We start from the raw sequence: 26,114 nt of genomic DNA, 5'->3' as shown, positions 1-26,114 counted from the left end.
CAAGGAGTACCGAGTGGCATCGCTTAGGATAATCTCTTGATGGGCTACTAAAGTCGTGCCACTGAGGGGTCCTTAGTCAAGCACATTACAAACAGGTATAATAAACCTTCTCAAAGACACTATCAATCTAGTGAGACCACTTACAAAATGGTTTTGATGAACCATGGGAACATTCAAATATACCAGTTGAGCCAGTTCTTAGAGAATCCAGAAAAAGTGGAAGAAATTCTTAAAATGTATTATCTTAAAGAGAGAGAGAACTTATGAAATCTAGGATTCTTGAAAGTTACTTGGAGTACTTATTTCACTCGTGATGCTGAGTGGATGAGTTGAATACACAATTCCAAATAGAGAATGCAACCGGATATGAAAGTTCAATTTGGTGTCACACAATAGTCATGGCAATTTCAAGTATTACCATCACTAGAACTTAAAGACGGGTACAGCACAACTGAAGATTAGAATCTAAGATGGATTAGAATTTTAGATCAAGGAAATATGAAAACCCAAGACTTAGAATTTCTAGTAATCCAAGATTCATCTTCTTTATCTCAAACTATGGTAATGATTAGGTAAGCCAACAACTCCTTGGATGACTTATAGATGGGTGCTTCTTGTACAAACACCCAGCAATCCATTGGATAGACTATGGTTAGAATATTCTAGAAAGGTTATTGGTAGCTCTTAGTTAATTAGGTAAGTTGATGGTTTATGTAGACATGCAAACCCTAGGAATGGCTAGAAAGTATATGTTGAACAAGCCGTGCACAAAGCAACCAAATCCCATGTATGATTTTTCTGCAATGAGTCATACTTTGATTGCATGGTCCTTTCCCAAGAGTGACTATCACCTCTGTGCATGGCCTCATCATAAGTAAGAGGCTCACCTACATCTGTCACCATAACATAATCCATAGAGGGCTCAAATTGCACAGGCTGTCATCTATCTCTAGTAAACCGCCTCAAAGCTAGCTGTGGGGCCTGTACATCCTGCGGAGCATCAAGGACCTATGCCACTGGGGCACCAACTGCTGTTGCAGGCTATCTAGCGGACTGCACAATTCAACACGTTCCTCCTAAAATATCACCCTGCATACCTCAACGACATGCTCAGGCTGCATATGCATGTTTTTCTCATGGAAAACAACATTATGACTACGGATGACATTCCGAGCCTACAGATCCCATAGGCGATAGCCCATCTCACCTGCATCCCCATAACCAAGAAAGATGCATTTCTTAGACTTAGGATCCAACTTATTATGCTTGTCCTTGGATACATGGCAAAAAGTCTCACAACCAAAGACACGCAAATGAGCATATGAGAGAGGTTTTCCAGACCATACCTCCTTTGAAACCTGATAGTCAAGAGCAATGCATGGGGACCGATTAATCAACTGTACGGCCTAATAACTGCCTTGGTCCAAAAATATTGTGGTAATTCTGCCTGGCTAAGCATACTACGAACTCACTCTTGAATTGTCCTATTCATGTGCTCAGCCATACCATTTTGGGGTGGGGTATATGAAGCAGTCAACGGACACTTAATATCCCTCTCGTCACATAATTGCTTAAAGGCTTTAAGACATACTCACCCCCATTGTCTGACTGTAGGCATTTCAACCTGTACCCAAACTGGTTTTCAACCAAAGCAAGCCAATGCTGAAATGTAGCCAAGACATCCGATTTCTACTTAATAGGATATGCCAAGACCTTATGCATATAGTCATCGATGAAGGTAAAGAAATACTTCGCGCCACCTAACGACTTGCAAGGTAATGGGACCACATACATCCGAATGAATGAGAGCCAATGGCTCACCCATGATCTGACCCATGTATTGTGCAAAGCTTTTACTAAAGCATCAAATAACCATAACAGTGAATGACAACCAATGCCAAGATTTAAAGCTCCAATTTCAGCTCAAATGCAATATGAAAGCATAACCAAGCATGTAACATGAACCATAAGCATCAGTACATCACCCACAATAATCCGTAAACACCCGGGAGCAATAGGCATATGCTTTCACTGATAAGATAGTGTTCAGCCCTGTTATAAACAGCAATGAAAGACCTTTGTAAAATTGAGCAAAAGAGTGCTCAAATTAGTCCAATGCCATCTCAAATCAATGCCATATCATCCCCTTAGTATCCAGCATCAATACGTAAGCATATGGGCATCCTAGGAAGCATATACAAGCTCCAATGGCTGAGAAAACTTTGTTCAGACCTGTATAACAGCACGTCTGTTGTATATGACAGTAAGAAATGGAGGTTGGGAGCTCCAAATCTCAAGTAACCAATGCCGGGGAGTGTCAGGAATGATTGCCAAGTGCCCAATGACCACACGGGAGCTAGAGGAATAACAAAGTTGAGCAGAGATACAGGAAAGCACAATGGCGCAAATCATGCTGATTTGCTGCTGGTCCTGCTAGTGCTCATGATTGCTACTGAATATTTTCTGAAGCTCAAACAAGGGTTTCCAAGCCCTGGAACAAACCTCAAGTGGAGGGAGCAGCCGGGGAAGAAGTGGGAGCAAGATTCATACCTCGAGAAGAAAAGGGCTAAACTGCCATTGAAACTGTGAGCTGAAGCTTTTCTCCACAAGCTAAAGCAATGTCAGGTTGAGCTCCTCAATGCCGGTGCAATGGCTCTGATACTTGTTGAAGGGAGTGAGCCCTGAAGTGGAAGCATGGAGCGGTTCAAGAGCTATGGTGGAAGGGGCGAGAGAGAGAGAGAGAGAGAGAGAGAGAGAGAGAGAGACAAGATGTGGGAACTCCAACAGTCACAATGTGTAATCAACCTTCCCTTTATTCAAATGTCACTAAAAGAATAAAGAATGAAGTGAAAGTGACGGGCGCCCGCCACCTGCAATGTACAAGTGTGCCAGTATGCGAATACTATCAGTGTAACTAATACATGGGCAGCTAGGCACAGGTGCCTTTACCCCCAACAAGAGCCAAACAAGCTCACCCCTGAGCCTGGGAGTTAGTTGCACTCCAAGCCACATACCACATCCCAAGAGTTGGCCTCCCATACCACCAACCTATTGAGAAACCCTTCACCTGTAGTTTGCGTTTTTACATTTATGCGTTTTTCCTTTAGGGTTTGCAGCCCCAAAAAGGGGCCCCACCCTAGACTGATTGTGCCTATTTATAAGCCACTCTCTCATTCATTCCTTATGGCTGATCCTTCAGTCCGTCACTCCCACTCTCTCTTCGTCAGTCTTCTGACACGCTCTCTCTTCCATCATCTCTCTCTTCTCTCCTACCACCATCTCCACACTCTCCTAGCGCCAGCCTTCATCTCCAGTTGGCTGCATTTATGGTGGCAGTGTGCTCCTCTTCAACTGCCGTCCATCCTCCATTGTTGGCGACAACATCTTCTGTGCTCCTACACCTTGCGTTTGGAGTCCATACTCTCTTGGCGTCAGCGTCCACCCTATCTAGCGTCATCCTCCGCCTTTCTTGCCGCTCCACCTTCTTGCATTTGGCTGCCAAGAAGGTTCCTCACCATCTGGCGTCTCTCTCCAGCAATGTCACCTTCATCAGAGGCAATTACACCTTGCATTTGGTTCCTAGCTGCTTCCCACCCTTCTGACATTACTCCACAGCTGGTGTTTCACTCCCAGAGACTGTCTTCATCTGTATTTTCAGCATCTGGCTCATCCTCACCACCTGGTGTCACTCCCAGCAACTGGTGTCACCTCATCAGGCTTGCGTTTGCAGACGAAGGCTTCATTGGCTGTCTCCCTGCTCGTAGGTACCACACTTCATCCTTGCATTTGCAGATTCAAAGGCTCCTTACCTTTCAATGGCAATCTCCCTGCTCCACGCGACACCTCCTCATCCTGCGTTTGCAGACTCAGAGGCTTCTTCGGCAGTCTTCCTACACTCCAGGGCTTCCTTTATGCTACGGCACCCTTGTATCATATTCACTTCATCAGCATGATTCATCTTCTGTGTTACTTTTCTCTCTTAGTGTTTGCCACACACACTGTGGTTTTCCTCACAAACCCTATTGTCTCTCTAGTCACTTAGTCATTTTGACATGGTATCAGAGTCGAAGGTGCTCAGAGAGCCACAAAGATCCTCCTCATCAGAGAAAACAAAGACCAATGGAAGGTTCAACATCAACATTTGATTTCTCTATCATTTCTGCTACGCATTGGGAGATGTTCTTTTTCTCCCTCGCACCCTCCCTTCTCCAGTTTGCCACCCCAGTACCATGGCGTCTCCATCGATAGATTGCCCTTCTACTAGGTGCTACTACTGCAGCACAAACAGTCATCCCACTAAAGCTTGCCAACTTCGACCGTTGCTCCCCAAACCCCCAAAGTATATGCGTCTCCCACCTGGCATTTCTTGTGTCACCTCTCCTTTCTTGGCCACAGAGATCGTTTTGCATTGGCTATCAAAGTATTATGCTCAAGGCAATAAGCCACAATCGACGCGCACTAAGTCCTTTCAAGCACACGAAGGCTCTAAGACCTTCCGAGGCAATAAGCCCTCCTAAAGTCCACCCCACTGCGCGGAGGTTTCCCCCCACCCACTTTCGAGTACAGTGGCTTCCATGGCCCACATCTCCTCCACAATCCACTCTCTTGAGAGCCCGCAACTATTCCCCACCCTCTTTCACTCAAGTTCGAGAGGCCACTTTTGGGTGCTTTTTGGCTTCTTCTTCCGAGCCCTAGATACCTTCTTCGGCACGATCGGTGGCACTTCCTTCGTCATCAGATGCTTCGCAGTCCGTAAGCCATGAGTCGTTGGATTCCCTTTCTCTCTCAAACTAGGATTCACAAGGGGATTTTCTTACTTCGCCCTTACGGGGGGGGGGGGGGGTTTCCACTTCTTCTTCGGCTTCAGAGGGGGCTCCTACTTCTACTCCTTCCGATTTAGAGAGGGACCCTATGTGCCATGAAGTTCTTCACACACCACCACCTTTCACTTTCGAGGAGTGGCTCTCCTTTGAGCAATCATTTCCTCTACTCATACCCAAGATCCAGAGGACCTACTTAGATCGAGGCCCTTGAATCTTCAACAGCGACTTGGTGACTAGGCCTTCATATTCCTTCCAGCATGGAGTCATGGAGCTAGTGGCTTCTCTCCCGAGGTTGTGTTTCGGGTTCTACAACTCATCCAGTCTCCTGACTATCTTCAATGGTCTCCTTTCATGTGGTATTCTCAAATTACAAGTACGGGCATATCCTTATGGTTCTCTGCACCACACAAAGTCCGACATTCCTCCTACGCATTGCATGTTTTCATCATCTTTGTACTAGGGCGCTTGGGCAAGTAAACAATTTCCCCACAAGGGACACTGTCCAAGTGGCACCTGCTGCATGAGCATTCTTCAACATGTAGCATTGCATCTCCCCCTTACTCTTCTCTTGTTCCCGTTTTTGGGCCTGAGAGGAGGTGTTGAGAAACCCTTCACCCGCAGTTTCCGTTTTTGCGTTTAGGGTTTACATCCCCAAAAAGAGGCGCCACCCTAGACTGACTATGCCTATTTATAGGCCACTCTCTCATTCATTCCATATGGCTGATCCTTCAATCCATCACTCCCACTCTCTCTTCCATCATCTCTCTCTCTTCTCTCCTACCACCATCTCCATACTCTGCTCCTCTTCAACCGGCATCCATCCTCCATTGTTGGCGACAACATCTTCTGTGCTCCTACACCTTGCGTTCAGAGTCCACACTCTCTTGGCGTTAGCATCCACCCTATCTGGTGTCATCCTCAGCCCTTCAGGCGGCTCCACCTTCTTACGTTTGGCTGCCAGGAAGGTTCCTCACCATCTGACGTCTCTCTCTAACAGGCGTCATCTTCATCAAAGGGAATTGCACCTTGCATTTGGATCCTAGCTGCTTCCCACTCTTTTGGGATCACTCCACAACTGGCGTTTCACTCCCAGAGGCTGTCTTCGTCTGCGTTTTCAGCATCTGGCTCATCCTCACCACCTAGCATCACTCCCAGCAAACTGGCGTCACCTCATTAGGCTTACATTTGCAGACGGAGTCTTCATCCCTGCATTTGCACATTCAAAGACTCCTCACCCTTCGATGGCAATCTCCCTGCTCCACACAACACCTCCTCATCCTGCGTTTGCAGACTCAGAGGCTTCTTCAACAGTCATCCTGCACTCCAAGGCTTCCTTTGTGCTACAACACCCTTGTATCAGATTCACTTCATCAACATGCTTCATCTCTCATCATCTTCTGTGTTACTTTTCTCTCTCAGTGTTTGCTGTACACACACTGTTTTTCCTCGCAAACCCTACTGTCTCTCTGGTCACTTAGTCATTTTGACACAATCCACATACCATCCCGATGTATAGATGCGTCGGTCAACGAGCCATGAGTTTAAGAGCAGTGATCACACAATGAATATGCACAATAGGGCCTTGAGTCCTATTTATAGAACTTGCTTGCCCTAACCCCAAGGTGCCCTTAGTGCATTCGCACTAAGTCACCTCATGACCATTGTGACCAATGCTACTAGCATCCATCTGAATGTCCAAAGACATAATACTTCCCCCTTATGAATGATTGCTCTCCTTAGATCGATGGTTTCAGCTCATAACCATATATAAGCATAAACGGGCTACAACCAGTAGTTGAATGCTTAGCACTATTAGAAGCGAACTTAACCTAAGGAAGATAACATTCTCAATCAGATTGTCTACATGCATAGTTGTCAAGTACGAAAGGTACGATACGGTACGGAATGATATTAGTATGAAAAAAATTTAACATGATTTTGTTAAAACCCATAAATCATTGAATGATAGAATACATGTTTAAAGTAAAAATAGCCATTTCATTACAAAATAAGATAAATACATGAGGGTGACCATCAAGATTGCATTGGCTATGCAAAACATGCAATACAACTACAATCTAGACTCTAGTGTGTCATAGTGGCATCATGCATGTGGATACAATGATAGTAGATACAAAAAAGAGAGAGACCTAAGAATCTATGATGAGGCATCACTATCATTATCATCATCATCATCAGAACCATCTGAGTGCTCATCAAGAGAGTTTGAAGATGACTCCTCAACATCAGATAATGAGACACACTCATACTCATCCTCACTAATGAGGTTACCATCATCATCAAATGATGGCTTCCTAAATGGCAGCTGTGTAGGCAAGGGGGGGATGTCATCATGAGGCACAAGACATGAGCTACTAGAGCCCCATCTTACATATGTTTACAAGCCACTCGAACCACCCCTCCTCGATGTTGGAGGCCATTGAATGACCATGCCTCTGCTACCACCTACTCGAACTCATTGCCCACGAGCACGCTAACTATGAGTGTCATTATTATCTACTGCTATAACCTCTCTATAGAGCTCTACAAAAATCATCTCCTCCTCGTTCGCCTCTTGATGTATACTCAGAAAAGTATCACTCATCAACTTGAATGGATCAACATTCGCCTACACAATGCACGTAAGATTGTAAATGCTAGAGTCTAAATTGTAAAGTATAAACTTTAAAGTTCAAAGTTTAAAACAACAAATTTTAAATTTTTATGGTTAAGTGTTTAAACTTTACTTGCTTCGGACTATCCATGCTCATCATAGCCCTCATCATGCATTAGTTAGTGCGGCAATAGACTAGTTGCTCTAATAGTCATGTGCTAAGCCGATTGCGAATCTTTGTGTGAATGAGAGAATAGGCTTTTCTCTCACATGCACCTGAAGAGCAATCCTAGGCAAGGACACTCATGGCTAAGGACTGAAGGGTCTCCAATGCGTATCCAAAGTTTTGCCACCAAAATAAAGGCTACATAGCATCCTAGCTCCTCTAGCACTGCATTGTGATCATCCATAGGGCCACACGAGTCAAATAAGCAAGCTGGTCCGTCTCTATCATTCATGACCGCCGGTGACTTCTAAGCCGGATGTACCAATGCGGCAAAACTGTGGATGGGCTTATGCATCCATACCCATCTTCTCTCTGCTATCTCTAAAACATGTGCACATTGTGTCTCTCTGATCACTATACAAGCACGTGCCTCCACCAATGCCAATCTTAATAAGTGAACGAGAAGGCCCATGGTGGACCCCTCGCAATCACTCATGCGTAACGCCCTATAAAAGGGAGTCACGACAATGACAACGGCACAAACTTTTTGCCAAAACTGCTCATTAAGGCACAAGCACTACATGGGTTTGGTCTCCTCTGTCTCATGCTCATCCCACTCATTCCATAGAGTAGACATCACTATCTGGTGCAAGGGGAACCGCACCTCATAAAGGCGCTCCAACAATAACCACATGTAAGCAAAGCGAGTTGAAGAAGGCTTCTTCAACTCCCTCCCGTATCCTATGCTTATGATACATCGCAAGCACCTTTACCTTTACCGTGAAGAATGTGACAACTAATGTAGCTTTGCGGACCATCCTCTTCATCCACTTGAGCTTCCCAATGTCTTCCATGAGCAAGTCCAAACAATGACTTACACATGGAGTCCACACAATCGTGGAAAGCTCGGTCTCAAGTAAACGGCCCATGCGTTCACAATTCGATGCATTGTCAGTAACAACTTGCACCACATTCAAGAGGCCCACCTACAACCACAATTTACAAATTACAAGTATACTAACAATACTTGGAGGTTAAATAGAGAAAGAGAGACTCAAGAGTTAAGTCTTTCAAGTTTCAAGAATAAATAGAGATGGGGTTGGAGCCCAGGGGGGAAAGAGAGAGTCAAGATAGATATTAGAGAGAAATTAGAATAGGGAGATAGATACTTATGCATAAATCAATTATAATAATGAAAGAAAGTGAAACAAATTTAAAAGGCAATGACCAATGTATACCTCAATGATAGCTTGGCGAATATAGCGATAGATGAATGCGCCCGTCGTTTTCCTCCCTGTGACATTAATGTGACATTAAAAGTGACATTTAATGTAACGTTAAGGTCACAAATATTGAATGTCACATTTAATGTAACGTTAAGGTCACATTCAATATTTGTGACCTTAACGTTACATTAAATGTCACTTTTAATGTCACATTAATGTCACACTCCCCCTCTTGCCGGTATCTATGGCCCGCAAAAAGTAAGTGTCAAGTGGATATGAGACAAGTATGTTGATGATGCCCTGCTTCTTACGATCACTCCATCCGTCGATGAGAATGAAGCAACCATATTTTATCCATGCAGCCCAAATAGGATCAAGGGCTCTATCAATCCTCTCCTCTTCATCAATCTTTTTCATCCTTGTGTCATTGTATGTGACACCGGTCCATCCTTCACATGGATCCACATTGGCAATGGCCTTTACCATCTTCTTCCATTGCTCTTGCTTTAGGACATTGAATGCAAGATTGCACTCAATCATCGTGTGTGCAATTTCAATGTCCGCAAGGCATTGCCTTTCTCTAAGAAAGGCAACCGATCCACACACATGACTAGGAGCTTGAGAGAGAGAGGATTGTCTCTCTTGCATCGCATGAGCCTCCACTCTGTCTTTTGCCAGAACCAAATGCAGATGTGGTGCCCCCACCACCAATGGTAGAGGCCTCTCTCGCATCAGTTGAAGATACGCCAACATTCGATGCTTCCTCATCAGTAGACATAGGAGTTGGTGCCGATAAGCCACTTCCTCATCTTGTGGATCCCCCTCTCATCTTGGAGAGAATCTCCTACGCAATGTTTTGAGGGATCTCCTTACATGGAGCAACTTGCCCCCCTATCTTGGAAAGATGTTGGAGAAGCCGAGTTGCACCACTTGTATAGCACTTCCAGCAATACTTGCATGTCCAATAGTGGGAGTTGGACTTCTTTGTGTCCATCTCTGCATGGATCGCGTGCAAATTGAAGGCCTCGTGCTTCTCACGAGTCATGGTGCCAATGACAGATGAAAAGGCCCGAGAGAGAGAGAGAGAGAGAGAGAGATGCTTCAGTCTTGACTCTTGAAACTTGAAAGTTGAAAGAGAGGGAGAGGCCCAAGGGTTCCGGTAAAGTTGAAAGAGCAAGAGTGAGAGAGAGGGGATGGGAGATGAGAATGGCAAATGCTTTAATAGGGTGCGAGATAGAGGGAACGGGAGATGAGATTTGAGAATGGAAAATGCTTTGATAGGGTGCGAGAAAGAGGGGATGGGAGATGAGAATGACAAATCGCAAGTCAATTCAAGATCCAAGGGAGGAAGATGAGAATAGTAAAAGCTTGCTGAATTGGTATGGAAGCATGGAGGAGAGAAGCACCTTTTGCAGATAAGAGAAGGGTCAAACAATCAAAGAGGGGTCAACAATCAAAGGGGGGCTGCCAGTTGGATGGAATCCAAGGAGGGCTGGGGGGGGAGTGCATAGATGGAAAAGGGGGTGAGATGAGATATCCAAGGCTTCCCATCCCCCCCCCCCCCCAAAAAAGTACCATGCAGGCGAAACACACCAAAATAAAGCGCAACAAAACGCAGGAGGACGCACAGACATGGCAACAAAAGTGACCATGTTTTATCGTACGAATCTGTACGGATACATGGTACAGTACGGTACGGATACGTGCCGTACAGAGACAACTATATATATGGGAGACATATGCACAAAGCATATCCTCCATGGTTTGATTTGTCCTTTTGGTCTACCCATCAGTCTCTAAATGTTCAAAGAACGACAAGGACAATGGAGTTCCCAACTTTTGAAAGACTATTTGCCAAAAAGGGCCAATAAACTTAGAATCCCAATCACTAACTATTTTATTAGGCAAACCATAAAGTCTATAAAGTTGTTCGACAAAGATGTTAGATATGATCAATGCCCCACCCTCATTAGGTGCTACCAATGATCCATGGTGCTCAAAGTTGTAAGGCCCCCATTATGAGGAGAAGCCAAATGTGAGCCCGGACATTGGTTGAGTCCTGACTTGTATATCAGATGAGGTCTATGTGACCGGATGGCAAAAAGGTGACTGTTGTGGGTCTAATCTTTGGGTTAGACGGAGTGGTTAAGCTGGTAGCAACTCGAGGCACATTGCATTGAGTTGCGTGGTAAGGGAGTTAAAAGGGGCCCCTATTGTGGGGTCCGGGGGCCGCGGAAGCGGCCCCTGGCTGGGGGGTCCCAGGGGGGCCAGCGGCCCCCTTGGCGGGGGTCCGGGGGCAGCGCCCCCGGCCCGATGGTAAAGGGAATATTCCCTGGAATATTCCCTGGCCGACTAGTGGAGGCTCATATGGTAGGTCGGTCAGCAGGCCGACCTAACGACCTTCGCGGGCTATAAAAGCTAAACCCCTTCGCAGCCATCTTACACTCATCTTTCACCCAGTCAGAGTTGTTGTTCCAGCTAGCCTTAAGCTCTTCACCTATCTTCTGTCTAGATCGCCATCTAAGCTTCACACAGTGGAAGCGCACGGGTGGACAGAGCCATCTTTGTATCAGTTGTTTGGAGTTAAAGAATTTTACTGATTCTCCTCTTATCTGTTGTGTACTCTCTATCTCTTTCTCAGATTCTGTTCGCTGCGCCGTGTAATATTTTACATGGTATCAGAGCCCAGGGGGCTCTAGAGATCGGAGAGAGTGCAAGAGGCAAAGGCTTCAACAGCAAAGAGAAACAATGTCGACTCCGGGAAGCAGTTCTGGTGCATCAGGAAGCGGTGCAGGAGGTGGTGCTGCTGTACCGGCTATTCAAACACTAAGGATTCGTCCACCAACCTTCAGCGAAGGCAAGTTAGATGGTACAAACTACACCTTGTGGAAGTTCAAAATTACAACTATCCTTGATTCTTATGAGCTTCTGGAGACTGTGCTGGGGACTGACGCAGAACCACAGCCTACCCCCGACCCATCAAATCCTAGTGTGATGATTCCTCCGAATGCAGATCTTCTACGAGCTTGGAAACGAAGGAATGCAGATGCATTGTGTGCCTTAGTTACAAGCTGTTCTGACAGTGTTTTGACTCTGATTCAGCATACAACCAAAGCGTCAGAGGCTTGGAATGTACTAAGGAGTCAGTATGAAACACGAAACCAAACAAGGATTCAAAACTTGGAGAATCAACTCGCAGCGGAGAAGTTTGCTGAAGGAGAGACGGTTGAAGCATTCATCACTCGGATTAAGAATCTGCGCGACCAGATGGCTGGCGCTGGGATACAAAAGACTAGCGAAGAGCTAGCTCGGAGGTGTCTTCGGATTTGTCCACAAAAGTTTGATGGACTAGTAACTGCCCTTAATACTCAGGTGAGACCTCAAGCTTTGACTTTTGAGGAGTTTTGTGCATTATTAATGGAGGAGGAGTTGAGGCTGAAAGCCCGAGAAGGAAGCAACAATGGAGATGCTGCATTCTCTGCCAATGCAAAAGGCAAAGGTGTTTCCTCCACCAAAAATGATGGTGACAAAAAGAAGAAGGGCGGCAAGAAGAAGTTTCAAGGAGAGTGCTTCTACTGTAAGAAAAAAGGACATGCAATTGCAGATTGTCGTGTCAAGAAGGCAGATGAAAAGAATGGTACCCTTAAAACTAAAGGGAAAGAGACAGCCAATACGGCTGAAGCAGAGTTGGAATTATTCATGGCGACCGTTGAGGAAGTGTGCTCCTCGGCGCAAGAAGAATCTACCACTGACTCTTGGGTGTTGGATAGTGGGGCCTCCCGTCACATGACCAACAAGAAAGGTCTATACAGTTCTATGCAGCCTCTACAAGAATCCATCACTGTGACGGTTGGAAATGATGCTAAATGCCCTGCTGCGGGCACAGGTACTATTTCTTTTGTTGCTGCAAATGGTGAAGTCAAAAAGCTTTCAAATGTGTTGTATGTTCCCGAAATCAGGAGAAATCTCTTATCAGTTGCTGCCATAACTGATCTTGGTCATGAAGTGAGGTTCAAGAAGACAGGTGCAGAAATTATTGATAGTGCTGGCACAATTGTTGGCAAAGGAGAAAGAAGGAACAACCTGTATGAGCTAAGTGCTCTTACAGCCACCGCTGGAGTGGGCACAAGTAAGCTTTGGCATGAAAGGTTTGGACACATCGGATTTGCAGTATTGAAGGAGATGCAAAAGCAAGGTATGGTTGCTCACCTACCTACAATAACTGAATTGAAGGAACCATGTGAAGCTTGTATGATGGGCAAGCAACAGAGAAAGGCATTTCCACAAGAAAGCAAGAATAGAGCACATGCTCCTCTAGAGTTGGTGCATGCTGACTTGTGTGGTAAGATGCCTACACAGGCCTTGGGGGGATCTTCTTATTTTATGTTGATTGTCGACGACTACAGTAGGAAGATGTGGGTGTACTTCCTTCGTGATAAGGCTCAAGCTTTTGGTAAGTTTAAAGAATGGCTAATACTTGTTGAGAATGAAACAGGGAAAAGTGTGAAGAAATTTAGAACAGATGGTGGTGGTGAGTTCAACTCAAAGGAGTTTGAAGGCTTTTGCAAGAGCAAAGGGATCAAGCGTCAATTGACGACGCCTCACACACCTCAGCAGAATGGTGTTGTGGAACGCAGGAATCGTACCATTGTGGAGATGGCAAGATGCATGCTAAAGGGCAAGGGATTGCCTAACCATTTTTGGGCTGAAGCTGTTAATACTGCAGTCTACATTCTAAATCGGAGCTACACAAAGGCTCTCAAGGGAAAAACACCTCATGAGGCTTACACTGGTAAGAAACCATCTGTTTCACATTTCAGAATTTTTGGATGTGAATGTTATGCACATGTTCCAGATGAGAAGAGAAACAAGTTACAACCAAAAAGCAGAAAATGTATCTTCTTGGGTTATAGTGATGAGCAGAAGGCTTACAAGTTATATGACCAAGAGGCAAAGAAGATCATCACGAGCCGTGATGTGGTGTTCAAGGAGGAGCCGCATACAGTGGAGGAGGAGAAGGCAAGGTCTTCCACTTTATCATCAAGCGAAGAAGTAGTCCACTATGAACCTGTCCCGAGAGCTATCCCTATCCTTAAGGAGGAGGAAGCATCATCTTCCGATGATGAGGAAAAAGTTCACCAACCTGACATCACCCCACCGGAAAAGCCATTGCCGCGCTGGGTGAAGCAGCTCTATGACCACAATAATCCTATGCCTGCATCTGTTGAGGAGAAGGCAGACGGACCAAGGAGGTCTCAGAGAATAGAGGAGCAAAGGAGGGCTTCTGCTCACATAGTCAACATGGCCTTGATGGTTGAGATTATGAGAGAAGTAAAGGAGCCAACTGACTTAGAAGAAGCACTTGCAGATCCATCATGGAAGGCTGCTATGCAGGCGGAGTATGACAGCATAATGAAGAATGACACTTGGGTGCTAGTGGATCGGCCAGCAAAGCGGAAGATTATTGGCACCAAGTGGATCTGGAAGGTAAAGTACAAGGCTGATGGTACCTTAGAAAAGTACAAAGCTAGACTGGTTGCCCAAGGATTTTCACAAGTTGAAGGGTTTGATTTTCAAGAGTCATTTGCCCCAACTGCCAGAATGACCACTATTCGCACGGTACTTGCAGTGGCTGCCCACAAGAAGTGGCCAGTGTACCAAATGGATGTTAAGTCAGCGTTCTTAAATGGTGACCTCAAGGAGGAGGTGTACGTGGCTCAGCCACCAGGGTTTGAGGCCCCCCATTCTGAGAACAAAGTGTGTAAACTGAAGAAGGCATTGTATGGGCTGAAACAAGCCCCCAGAGCATGGTACCAACGGATAGATAGGTTCTTTTTAAACCTAAACTTCAAAAGATGTGCCTCAGATGCTAACTTGTATGTTTACAGGGATGGTAAAAAGTTTGCAGTGATTGTCCTATATGTGGACGACCTTCTTATTACAGGTGACTATGAAGATATGATCAACCAAACTCGAAAGGCTTTGAGTTTTGAGTTTGAAATGACAGACTTGGGCTTGCTGCACTATTGTTTGGGGATTGAAGTCTGGCAAGAGCCAGGAAAGATCTTCATCTCTCAGAAGAAGTATGCATGGGAGATCTTGAAGGCATTTGGCATGACCGAGTGCAAGGAGATAGCTACACCTATGGAGGTGAATGTAAAGTTATCCGTTGAGGATACATCAGCACTAGCAGACATTGGGAGGTATAGGAGGTTGGTCGGCAGTCTAATATACTTGTGTAACACCAGACCAGATATCAGTTTTGCTGTTGGTGTTTTGAGCAGGTTCTCAAACAAACCTCATGAGAGTCATTGGAAGGCTGGGATGCGGGTGCTCAGATACTTGAAGAAAACTCTTGACTATGGTATCACATACAGTTTCGGAACTTCTCTTGTGGGGAACTGTGACTCAGATTGGGCAGGAGACATTGATTCCAGGAAGTCAGTTTCTGGTTATTGTTTCTCTTTGGGTTCAGGAATTTTCTCTTGGATTAGTAAGAAGCAACCAACAGTGGCATTGTCTTCTACCGAAGCAGAGTACAAGGCAGCTTGTTTTGCTGCATGTGAGGCCGTATGGTTGAGAAGGATTCTATGGCATATGGGAGTGCAGGATGAAGAACCAACTGTGCTGAGATGTGACAATCAGAGTTGCATCGCCATTGCCAAAAATCCAGTGTTTCATGCACGCACCAAACATATAGAGATCCAGTATCACTATGTGCGTGATTTGATGGAGGATGGGATAGTGGAATTGGTCTACTGTCCAACAGAGGAGAATGGAGCAGATATCTTCACCAAAGCACTTACGAAGGATCTGCTTCAAGTTCATCTTCAGAGACTCGGCATTGGGCCGAGGAGATAGTTCACCTATGGGTGGACATTGAGGGGGGGTGTTAGATATGATCAATGCCCCACCCTCATTAGGTGCTACCAATGATCCATGGTGCTCAAAGTTGTAAGGCCCCCATTATGAGGAGAAGCCAAATGTGAGCCCGGACATTGGTTGAGTCCTGACTTGTATATCAGATGAGGTCTATGTGACCGGATGGCAAAAAGGTGACTGTTGTGGGTCTAATCTTTGGGTTAGACGGAGTGGTTAAGCTGGTAGCAACTCGAGGCACATTGCATTGAGTTGCGTGGTAAGGGAGTTAAAAGGGGCCCCTATTGTGGGGTCCGGGGGCCGCGGAAGCGGCCCCTGGCTGGGGGGTCCCAGGGGGGCCAGCGGCCCCCTTGGCGGGGGTCCGGGGGCAGCGCCCCCGACCCGATGGTAAAGGGAATATTCCCTGGAATATTCCCTGGCCGACTAGTGGAGGCTCATATGGTAGGTCGGTCAGCAGGCCGACCTAACGACCTTCGCGGGCTATAAAAGCTAAACCCCTTCGCAGCCATCTTACACTCATCTTTCACCCAGTCAGAGTTGTTGTTCCAGCTAGCCTTAAGCTCTTCACCTATCTTCTGTCTAGATCGCCATCTAAGCTTCACACAGTGGAAGCGCACGGGTGGACAGAGCCATCTTTGTATCAGTTGTTTGGAGTTAAAGAATTTTACTGATTCTCCTCTTATCTGTTGTGTACTCTCTATCTCTTTCTCAGATTCTGTTCGCTGCGCCGTGTAATATTTTACAAAAGAGACCAGCCAACTCATGGTTTTTTACAATCATCTTTGTAGGAATGAATCGAGCCATTTTCGTCAATTAATCAACCACAACCCAGATTGCGTCATAACCTCGATTTGTCCAAGGCAATCCTCCTAGAAAATCCATAGAAATGCTACTCCAATTCCTATCAGGTTTTTATAAAGGATGCAACATCCCCACCATTCTGTGCCGGTCAACTTTATTAAGTTAAATTGTGGGCACTCACGTACATAAGACTCAATTACAGTCTTAATATGTGGCAAATAAAAATAACGATAACCAAGGCCAAAGTCCAAGGTGTCTAGCGCTTGGTGCATCATGACACTCATACAATATTTTCTTACAAATATCCTGATCATCAGGCCCACACACTTTGCCTTGTTTGAAAAGTAATCCATTTGGAATGAAATACTTTTCTACCATCTTTCTCTCAATAGCCAACCTTCAACCGTCTAGACCGCCTCAGCTTCCTAGGCTACTAGGTCCCTCTTGAACTAGTTGCCAGATCTTAATTAAGTGAAGATCATTTCGGTAACACCCTTTGAGATAAAGATAAAAATCAATCAAAATTTCGGAGGAAAACAAGGCATTGACTTCAAGAATTCGACTAAGAGCCTTGGCAACCATATTAGTTACACCCTTCCTACAGCGATTTTTGAAGTCAAACTCTTGCAAAAGCTCCATCTTGCCCTCATGGCTACGAAGATCCGGCTAATCACAAAGGTATTTCAATAAGTGGTGGTCAATCCAAATAATAAATTAGGCGTTGTACAAATACTAACACCATACTTTAAGCGCATGGATGACCACCAACAATTCCTCCTTTTGGGTGGTATAAAATGTTTGGGCATCGGCGAGCTTATGACTCTCGAATGCAATAGATCGGCCATTCTATGATAAAGGACAACACCTAAAGCATAATCACTCGTATATTTTTGAACCTTAAAAGGTTTATTAAAGTAGTCTATGTTCTTCTCATATTTGATGTGTGTTCTATATTCATTGCTCAGATTCTATCCACTGTGCTGGCCCAAGGGACTTTGAGGAGTGAAAAATATGTGAGACGCAAGGGCTTCAATAGTGAAGAGAAGAAATGTTGTCTATTGCATCAGGCAGCAGTGTTGGCATATCAAGTGTTACTGTTGTTGTACTGACAATTCAAAAACTAAGGATTCATCTACCAATCTTCAGTGAAGGCAAGTTAGATGGTACAAACTATACTTTGTGGTAGTTTAAAATTACAACTATCCTTGATTCTTATGAGCTTCTAGAAACCATTAATCGAGCTCACTAATTCAAACAATAGGCGGACTAATGTGCTTCTTCTTGCTTTGGATACCCTTAAACAAGTGTGTTAAGGGTTCAATAATATGAGCATAGTCACTAATGAATTTCCAAAAGAACCCTGTAAAACCTTAAAAAGATTTTACTTGTCTATTGGCCATAGGAATAGACCAATCGAGCACTACCCGTACCTTTTTGGAATCAATTCGAATGTTATTAATGGAGATGACATGACCAAGATATAACAGCTCCGTGCGAAAAAATCCACACTTCGATAGTTTAGCAAACAATTCTTCTCGTCTTAATAGACATAAGACGATATACAAGTGTTTGGCATACTTCTCCAATGACTTGCTATAAATAAGGATATCATCAAAATAAACGACTATCCATTCTTCTAAGTATGGACAAACCAGATCGTTGATCATTTGTTGGAAAGTTGTGGGAGCATTGGTAATCTAAAAGGTAGAACCAAAAATTGATAGTGCCATACTATGTTCGAAATGCAGTATTCGAGACATCCTCTAAAGCTATCTGTATTTGATGGTATCTGAACCTTAGATCGATTTTGGTTAAATAGCTTCCACCACAAAGACAATCTATAAGATCATCCATCCTTGGCAATGGATATTTATTCTTGATGGTCACTTTATTGAGACTCTTGTAATTGAAATAGAAGTGCATCATGCCATCCTTCTTTTTGGCAAGACGGACAAGTGCCCCCATGGGAACTTACTTGCCTAGTTATCTCATCCTCCTCCTTCCCACTAAATCTATAAGATTGTCGAGAGATATTCCAACCTGCACACAAGACATGACACAAGCTTACTCAACACAAAAAGGACTGGACATTAAACTCACCTTCCATCCATACAACCAAACGGGCTCACCCCCAAGCCTGGGAGCTAGTAGCACTTCAAGCCACAACCACATCCCAAGGGTTGGCATCCCATACTACCAACCCACACAATCCCAGTGTATAGATGCGGTGGCTAACAAGCCATGAGTCTAAGAGTGGTGATCACACAATGAAATTGTGCAATAGAGCCTTGAGTTCTATTTATAGAACTTGGGTGCCCTAATCCCAAGGTGCCCTTAGTGCATTCACACTAAGTCACCTCATGACCACTGTGAATAGTGCTACTAGCACCCATCCGGATGTCCAGGGATATAACATTGGAGATGTTGCCTTCAAAGACCATGTGGCAGGTCAACCAGCTTATCTTACATCTAGATCACAATGCACATGTTAAGCTAAAAAAGGAGCATTTCTCATTAAATCTTAGTTCGCTCATTAAAACAGTCCCAAAACTCAAACTTTAATGTTTAACAGAGTTTTTGTGTCCCATAACCAAACTTTCCAATTTGGTTGGTTCCTCATCTATGAATAGATAGTGTGCTCAGCTATTCAGCATGCCGGTCATTCTAGCATCCCGGTCATTCTAGCCATCAGCCCACTTGACTGTGTAGCTGACACCATTCCTCTACTTGTTGCCCTCTCTCCTCCAAACCCTAGTGACCTACTGCCAACTGTCGCCCAACCATCTGGAGGCCTGCCTATTGCTACATTTTTAGCTGCCTGCTCATGTCAGAATCTGCCACCTATTCTACATGTTTTCATCCCCTGCTACAAGGCGATAGGCTGTTGTACCTCTTCCTCAACCCAGACAGACTCCACAATAATCCACAGCATCAGGTCTTTCCTTCCCTATTGCCTCACTGATCTGGTGCAGCTGCATTTTTGTTGTATGTCTCTTCATATTGCTGTTGTCCTGCTCCTGGAGGTCTCCATCAGCCCATCACACACTCCAACTAGTCGTTACAGCCCATGGGATTCATCTCCAATGGACATCATAACTACTCCCTCAACCCGCTCACACAAGAGTCATTGGTTGTTGGAAAGCTCCATCTTTGAGCATCTTGTACATCCATTCATTTGTTTACAAAGTTCATTCATTTACTTTAAAGTTGTCTTTCTTGTCAGTTTGCATTTTTGTCTTAATATTGTGTTTTAGTTGTTTTCGTACATTCGTGTTTTCTCTTAGCAAAACCTAGCATATCTTCTCACATGGTATCAAAGTCCATGCTCTTCTAAAGAGTATTTCATGCTCTTCTAAAGAGTATTTTGTGGCTGTCATGGAGACTTGGTTTGCATGAGATACACATCACCAATTCACAATGGTTGAGACTCCTTCCTCTTGGGATCCTGCAGTGCCTTTTTAGGCTTCCCCATCACTAGACCTTGAAAAGGCATTATGGCCTCAACGAGGAGGACAAAGCATCATCTTCTTCTTTACCTTCTTGGACAAACATAAGTCTCATGTCGAACAAGGAGTTCAATGAATACATGTGTATCAAATATCCCAACTACCATCCAAACACTCCCGAAAACCTTGGAAATTCATTTGGATCAGTTGATGAGACTAGCCACATCTCCAATCAAGGAGAATATCCTATATTCGGGACAACTGGCAATCCATCTTCTTCATCGCGGCCAACAGGCCTGGTATCAAGTTCATATAATCCCTTTGAATCATATGAAGCAAAGCCCTCCCCTATTTCTCCTTTTGGTATGCAAGATCCAGATCATGATTCATGACATGTTTGAATATGTCAATGTCAATCCAAGAGGCTCTCAAAGCAAACGTATGTGCACAAATTGATTGCTATAATCATTGCTTGTAATATTTGGATTGTGGTGTGTAGCCACACGATAGACCTCCAAGATGTTTCCACTACAGAGACCTTCTCTAGGATTTGGATAGAGATCAACCATGCTCTCCACAATAGATGGGAGAGGATGCAAGGTGGTTTTGAGAGGATGAGGAGGAGAGATGCTTTCTTGCAGACATGGGATTCTCACACCTTTCACCTGGCCCCCCATATGGTCTGGCAATGTAGCCCACCAAATTGGTTTTCATACAACCATCGTATTTATGATGTACTCAATTGCTTTATATAGGGCATTCTTTGTACTTTGTATTCTACCTTAGGGGAAATTTCCCCAACTATAACATGCAATACCAGAAGACACAAATCAAGCTTCTGCCATAGAAGTAGTTTTTCCAAGCTTGAATAGAACAAACTGCAGCTTTTGGCCCTTGCATTAAGCTCTTCGTTTGCAGAAGCTGCATGGCCCTTAGCATGTGTTCTATGCCCAGACCACCTATCAGCAATGATGCAGCACATGCAGCCTTCATAACAGCCACAAGTTCCTGTAAATTTCTAGGCACAACAAAGAAACCCAAAACATTTTGGCAGGAATTGGTTTTTAGACAAAATACAACTAGGTTACAGCCAAGAGAACCCCAATAGACTTCTACCCAATCAATTCAAGAATACAACAAACAGCTTTCAAACAGCCTGCAAGAACAGCCACAAAGCACTGTTTCACATCAGCAAAATCATACTGTGGGCAAGTCTGTGCACTGGAGGGGGAACTTGATGTAAGCCAAGATACTGAATAGACAAATAATCCTGGAATTTCCTGCGCACTAATTCTGTGACATCTGATCTATGCCCTTCATATAGTTTTAACAATAACAGCCATAATTGTGCCAAGCAACCACACACAAGCAAAAAGACTCGAGCAGGCACAAAGTACAAGTTCGTATCTAGCACTTACTTGACCACCAGCACTTCTGATGATTGCCATGATGGAGTTGGAATCAGGTGTCGTATTTGGACTCAGGATAATGCTGATGTCCTGAAGTAAAAAAAGAAATCAGTAAGCCCATTGAAAAATGCCACACTATGGAGTCAAACTGAAGCTCACGAACAAAACCTTTAAAAGTGGTCTACGCCTTGCAGCAGCTAGTGACGATTGCATTGAAAATCCCAGCTCCCTTTCCTTTTTTTCATCTTGCAGAAGGTAATTTTTCTCATCAACAAAATAATGAGCTTGCGCACAACTCTCCAACCAAAGGGGTGTTACAACTGGCTTTCCAGCAGCAATACTCTCTAACATGTTCCTAGTGCGTACGAAACAATTCGCAACAAAGTGGGAGCAATCTGCCGCTGATTTTGCAATACTGCCTCCAAGCTTGTCCAGAAGCTGTAAGAGAAAGAAAGACTCCACACAATTTAGAACCTCCATAACTATCTGCTCGGGTCTTTACTTAAAATGATAAGAGCGTTCTGAAAGTTGCTTGCCTTCAGTTGATGGTTTTTTGTCTCTTTAGGTAAACTATGGCTGAAGAGTACCCAAATGCTCCCTGCATCTCTTTTGTTCCTCCTACTTTCCCTTATTAAAGGGGAGCATTCTGTCTTCGTTTGAATCTCCAAGCTATCACGCTCTCTCTTCTGCCTCGTTGCTTTTTCCTGGCTCAAGCCTGCAACATGTCTATCTGTATCATATTTTTGGTCATCTTTGCCTTCATTTTTTGCCTCCTCTTTAGGCTTTGACCCCTGTGACACTGGCACATTTCCATCTAAGGATACTTGAGCTTGTGAATTGCCTCTTGTTCTTGTAAATTTCTTACTTAAAGCACGCCCCTCTCTGAGAATGGATCCAGATTCTCTGGTGTTTGAGAAAGGTAACTCTGCATGTGTATTGCCATAGTCCCTAGTGTCAGAAAAACGAGCTTTCCTTTTCCTGTTAGTTTTCTGGTTGATGGGACCACCAGGTGACCCTTTATTTCTATTAGTAAATGCTGCTGAAGAGGGATTGGATGCAGCATCCAGTCCTTTAGTCACTTCATTAAAACCACCCTTTTGACCTACATTTGAAGTCATTTCATGTTGTGGTGTGTGTTTCTTATTCAGCTTTGTGCCCTCTGATGCATCTTCTGTGGCAAGATTATCTTGCTGCTGTTTTACAGCCTCTGTACAAATGTCTCCCCTGCTTCTACGAGGTGTCGTCCTATTTCCTACCTTTCTTTTTCCAGGGTGATCCTCTGCACCATTTTTTTCTAGGTGCAGCTTACCTGCACCACTGCCATCATTATTTGATCTGCCTTTCACATCTTGAAAACCTAGTTCAGGAATTCCTTTCTCCATGATAGCCTGTTGCTGGCCTCCAGAGTCCTGCCCTAGAGCCCCTTGCTTATTTCTCTCTAACTGACGTACAGCTAACTTTGTCATATTTGATCTGAGTTTTCTTCTCTTTGCCTCTGGTGCGGGATCCTCCTGAACAACAGCCTGTTTTATTCCTTTAATCTCCTTGCTCAAAGAACCTTTATCCATTGGTTTCATGTTGACCTCACTGACATTCTGTTCTTTGTCCAAATCCTCTTGCCGAGATTCAGCTACCACCCATCCATTATCATCCCCATCACCAATCACACTTCCACACCTTAAGATATTAATTGCATCTAGAGCAGTCTGAGTGTCATCGCCGATTCTCTCTGCTCTAGGTAAGTCCATCTCAGAAATTTCATCTACAGATTGACATTTCTGTTTTTCCTTCTTAACCTTTTCAGAATCTTGTACATCTGAATCAACCTGATGCTTGACATGCCTGATTCCTTTTTCAGAGAGCTTCCTCTTCCCAATACTTTTACGAGGTGGAGCTTTCACACTCGAAATATGTTCTTCATTTTTAATGTATCCAGGATCTTGCCTACTTCTATTTCTGAGTCGTGAGGTCAGTAAATTGTGAGGAGCTACATCTTGCTTATTGTCAAAAGAAGGCTTCTTACTTACAGTAACAGCCTGGTCAATGGCATTGACCACAGTGCTTTTGCTCTGTATGATCTTCTTTTGCCTATTTCCAGTTTTGGGCAAGGAGAGAACCTCTTCCTGAACCTCACTTTTCCTCCTTTTAGTTTTGGCTGACTTTGAAGCTCCTGGCTTTTTCTTTGTTGAGCTTGGTAGTGTGGAAGCTTCTTTCGTCTCTGGAGGGAGCCCAGATTCTGCTGTCTGACTGTCAACCCAATCATAAACATCTATTTTATCCTGCATAGTCTTAATTTCTGCAGTACGTGCCAAGGATTGAAATCCCTTAGCACCCTGATGACCAGTAATCTTAGGCTCTTGAGGTGCTGAAGGTTTCTCAGTATCCTGAGACAAGTCAGTTGCATTCAGCCAAACAAGTTTGTCAATCACATTCAAGGCATCCAGTTGTGTTTCTTCACCTGGTTCATGAGATTCCAGATAGCTCAATTGGTGCTTTAGATTACGACTCCTTTCATACTGAAGAGAAGGAATGACATGTTGATTCTCTTGTAGAGTATTGCTGGATGTCTTTGACTTTGTCTGCTCACTGATTACTGTGCCTTCACTGGATTTCTGTGCATCAAGTTTTGAGCATAATGCAGTATCAGTCACTGGATTGATTGTGCCAGAGCATTTCCTAATCTTTTGAGAGTGTCTTGTGTACTTTTTAATTTCACTCTTTTCACTGCTCAACAAGGCTTTGCCTTTTATCTCTGCATCAAGTGCTCCAGCATTACCATCTTGACCTTTTTCATCAGGTACGGGTATCTGAGAGTCTAACTTTCTCAGAGAATTTGAAGTGCTTTCTGTCACATCCCTCGTTCCACCATTTTTCATCTCATCCGGCACTTCAATGTGTGGAGCATCCACAGTGTCAAGATTTAGATCAATTGTAGCCTCAGAGTCTTCATAGCTCAAAGCACGCTTTCCATATGATTGCTTTTTTGCTGCTGCACGAATTCCAGATGCATGCAAAGCTGATGCGCGTATAGATGCAAGGCTCTTCAAACTTACTTTAGTAGAAGATAAAGGAGGAGAATCATCATTCACTGCATGACCAGTCAAAACTGATTGCGAGCCTCCTTTATCATCCATGCCACTTGCTATTTCAGAGGTCCGCTTCTTGCATTCAAAGTCGAGCTTGCCCACAGTATCAGTTCCATCTGAACTTGTTAACAAGTTTTGAGCAGCTAACTTGAGACCAGAGGCATGTACCGAATCTGCATCCTGCTCAGAAGACTTCTCAAGATGGGTACCTGGAAAAAGCACACTTTAAGAGTGTAAGACTGTTATACTCCAAATAATCAAAATGCTTTACTTCATTCCAAAGGCCAACTGCTAAACGTATCTAAGCTTCCAAAAACATCTGTCCTTCTTTTGCAAGCAAAACATACTTCTGTTCATACAGATAGAATCTGCATTATCAAGTATAGAACAAGAACATATACAAGAGGATACATATAAAGAAGTGAAAACAGCTGGCCATCCCAGGCAGACAGGTTTATTCTGATCAGGGACATGTTTGTCATGGTGAATCTTGTACAGCAGTAGCTTATCTTTTGAAGCTTTGTCACTCAGCTTCTCAAAGCTATTGACAGGTCCTTCATAAATCAACCCCAATTAGATGCAAGTCTAAATTCTGCCAAGTTATTGACATTGACAAGATTAATGGAGGAGGATGAGCTGCCCATGCTAAGGACTCAATAATTTTGGAGGTGGATGTAGAGGATTAAGAGAGGACTCCCATCAACAACAGTCATCTAAACTTGCAAGATGGATATGTAAAGAAATGCTCTGACACAGAAAGCACAACGCAATCATACGACAAACGCACAGACTCATAAAGAGACAATTAGGGTTAGGGTAACTAAAAGACAATGAACAAAGTGAATGATAATGAATGAATAATGAATATAACATGATGCTCAATGTAGCAAACACACTATGCTCAAACCCAAAACCTCCATAAAACAAACAAGCTATCCCAACCACCACTAGGTGTCAAGGAAGAAGAAATCTATGGAGGGTATGTGAGGGAAGCAAAAAATATAGGTGGAAGCAAGCTAGGCAAGCTAAGTAAGAAAAGCAAGGAAGGGAGACTACCCGAGGAGAGTACCATGTGAGTTGCCACAAATATGGTGGATCCAAATTGGACCACTCCAAAAGACTAAAAAAAGGATAAATGTACACAGATGCATGTTTACAAGAACAAAATGCCAATGCACTGAAGTTATGCTAGAAATGCAAATAATCATCCTCATGCAAAATGCTACATTTCTATGCCCACTACAAACTTAGCTTGGCCCATCATTGTGACGTAACTGATGATGTGCCATCATATGTGCATCTCACATGTGTACATTTAATTCATACCTAAGCCAAATGCTAAGCAAAGCATTAAAAATACATGTCCCATGACAAACCCCTCCCCCCTTAAAGTCTTTGCAATCGTTCCAATTGCATTGCAATGTGCCAAAGCAAAAGACATTGCACTAGATTTTTCATAAGGCATCATAATACAACAGCATTGGCCACTATTGTTTACCATGCTACTACCAAACACTTGCTGAAAATATCAAGCCGGCATAACCATAACATAATACACATAAAGAATCCAAGACTACTACCAAAGCCTCATGGAATGCATCCATTACTAAAATAGCATAAGTATTCTAACCAATAAACTATAGTAAAGCATAAACTAGGCATAA

General features: G+C 43.9%; 1 protein-coding gene across 3 annotated transcripts in view; it reads right to left on the bottom strand.

Moving 5' to 3' along the window:
* Positions 1–26,114, bottom strand: part of LOC148016302 (uncharacterized) — a 48,488-nt gene that overhangs the window by 6,187 nt on the left and 16,187 nt on the right. For all 3 annotated transcript variants that reach the window (XM_087664377.1, XM_087664379.1, XM_087664378.1), the window contains exons 2-4: positions 21,901–24,659; positions 21,533–21,802; positions 21,374–21,454 (exon numbers count right to left, since the gene is read on the bottom strand). In XM_087664377.1, the coding sequence (XP_087520503.1) occupies positions 21,374–21,454; positions 21,533–21,802; positions 21,901–24,659 (3,110 nt within the window). The remainder of the gene's footprint in view (positions 1–21,373; positions 21,455–21,532; positions 21,803–21,900; positions 24,660–26,114) is intronic.

The sequence above is a fragment of the Lygodium microphyllum genome, chromosome 23 (assembly GCF_053477565.2).
Source record: "Lygodium microphyllum isolate KBCC chromosome 23, Lygodium_microphyllum_v1.1.10, whole genome shotgun sequence".
Classification (NCBI taxonomy): Eukaryota; Viridiplantae; Streptophyta; class Polypodiopsida; order Schizaeales; family Lygodiaceae; genus Lygodium; species Lygodium microphyllum.
This window is presented reverse-complemented; position numbering and strand designations above follow the sequence as displayed.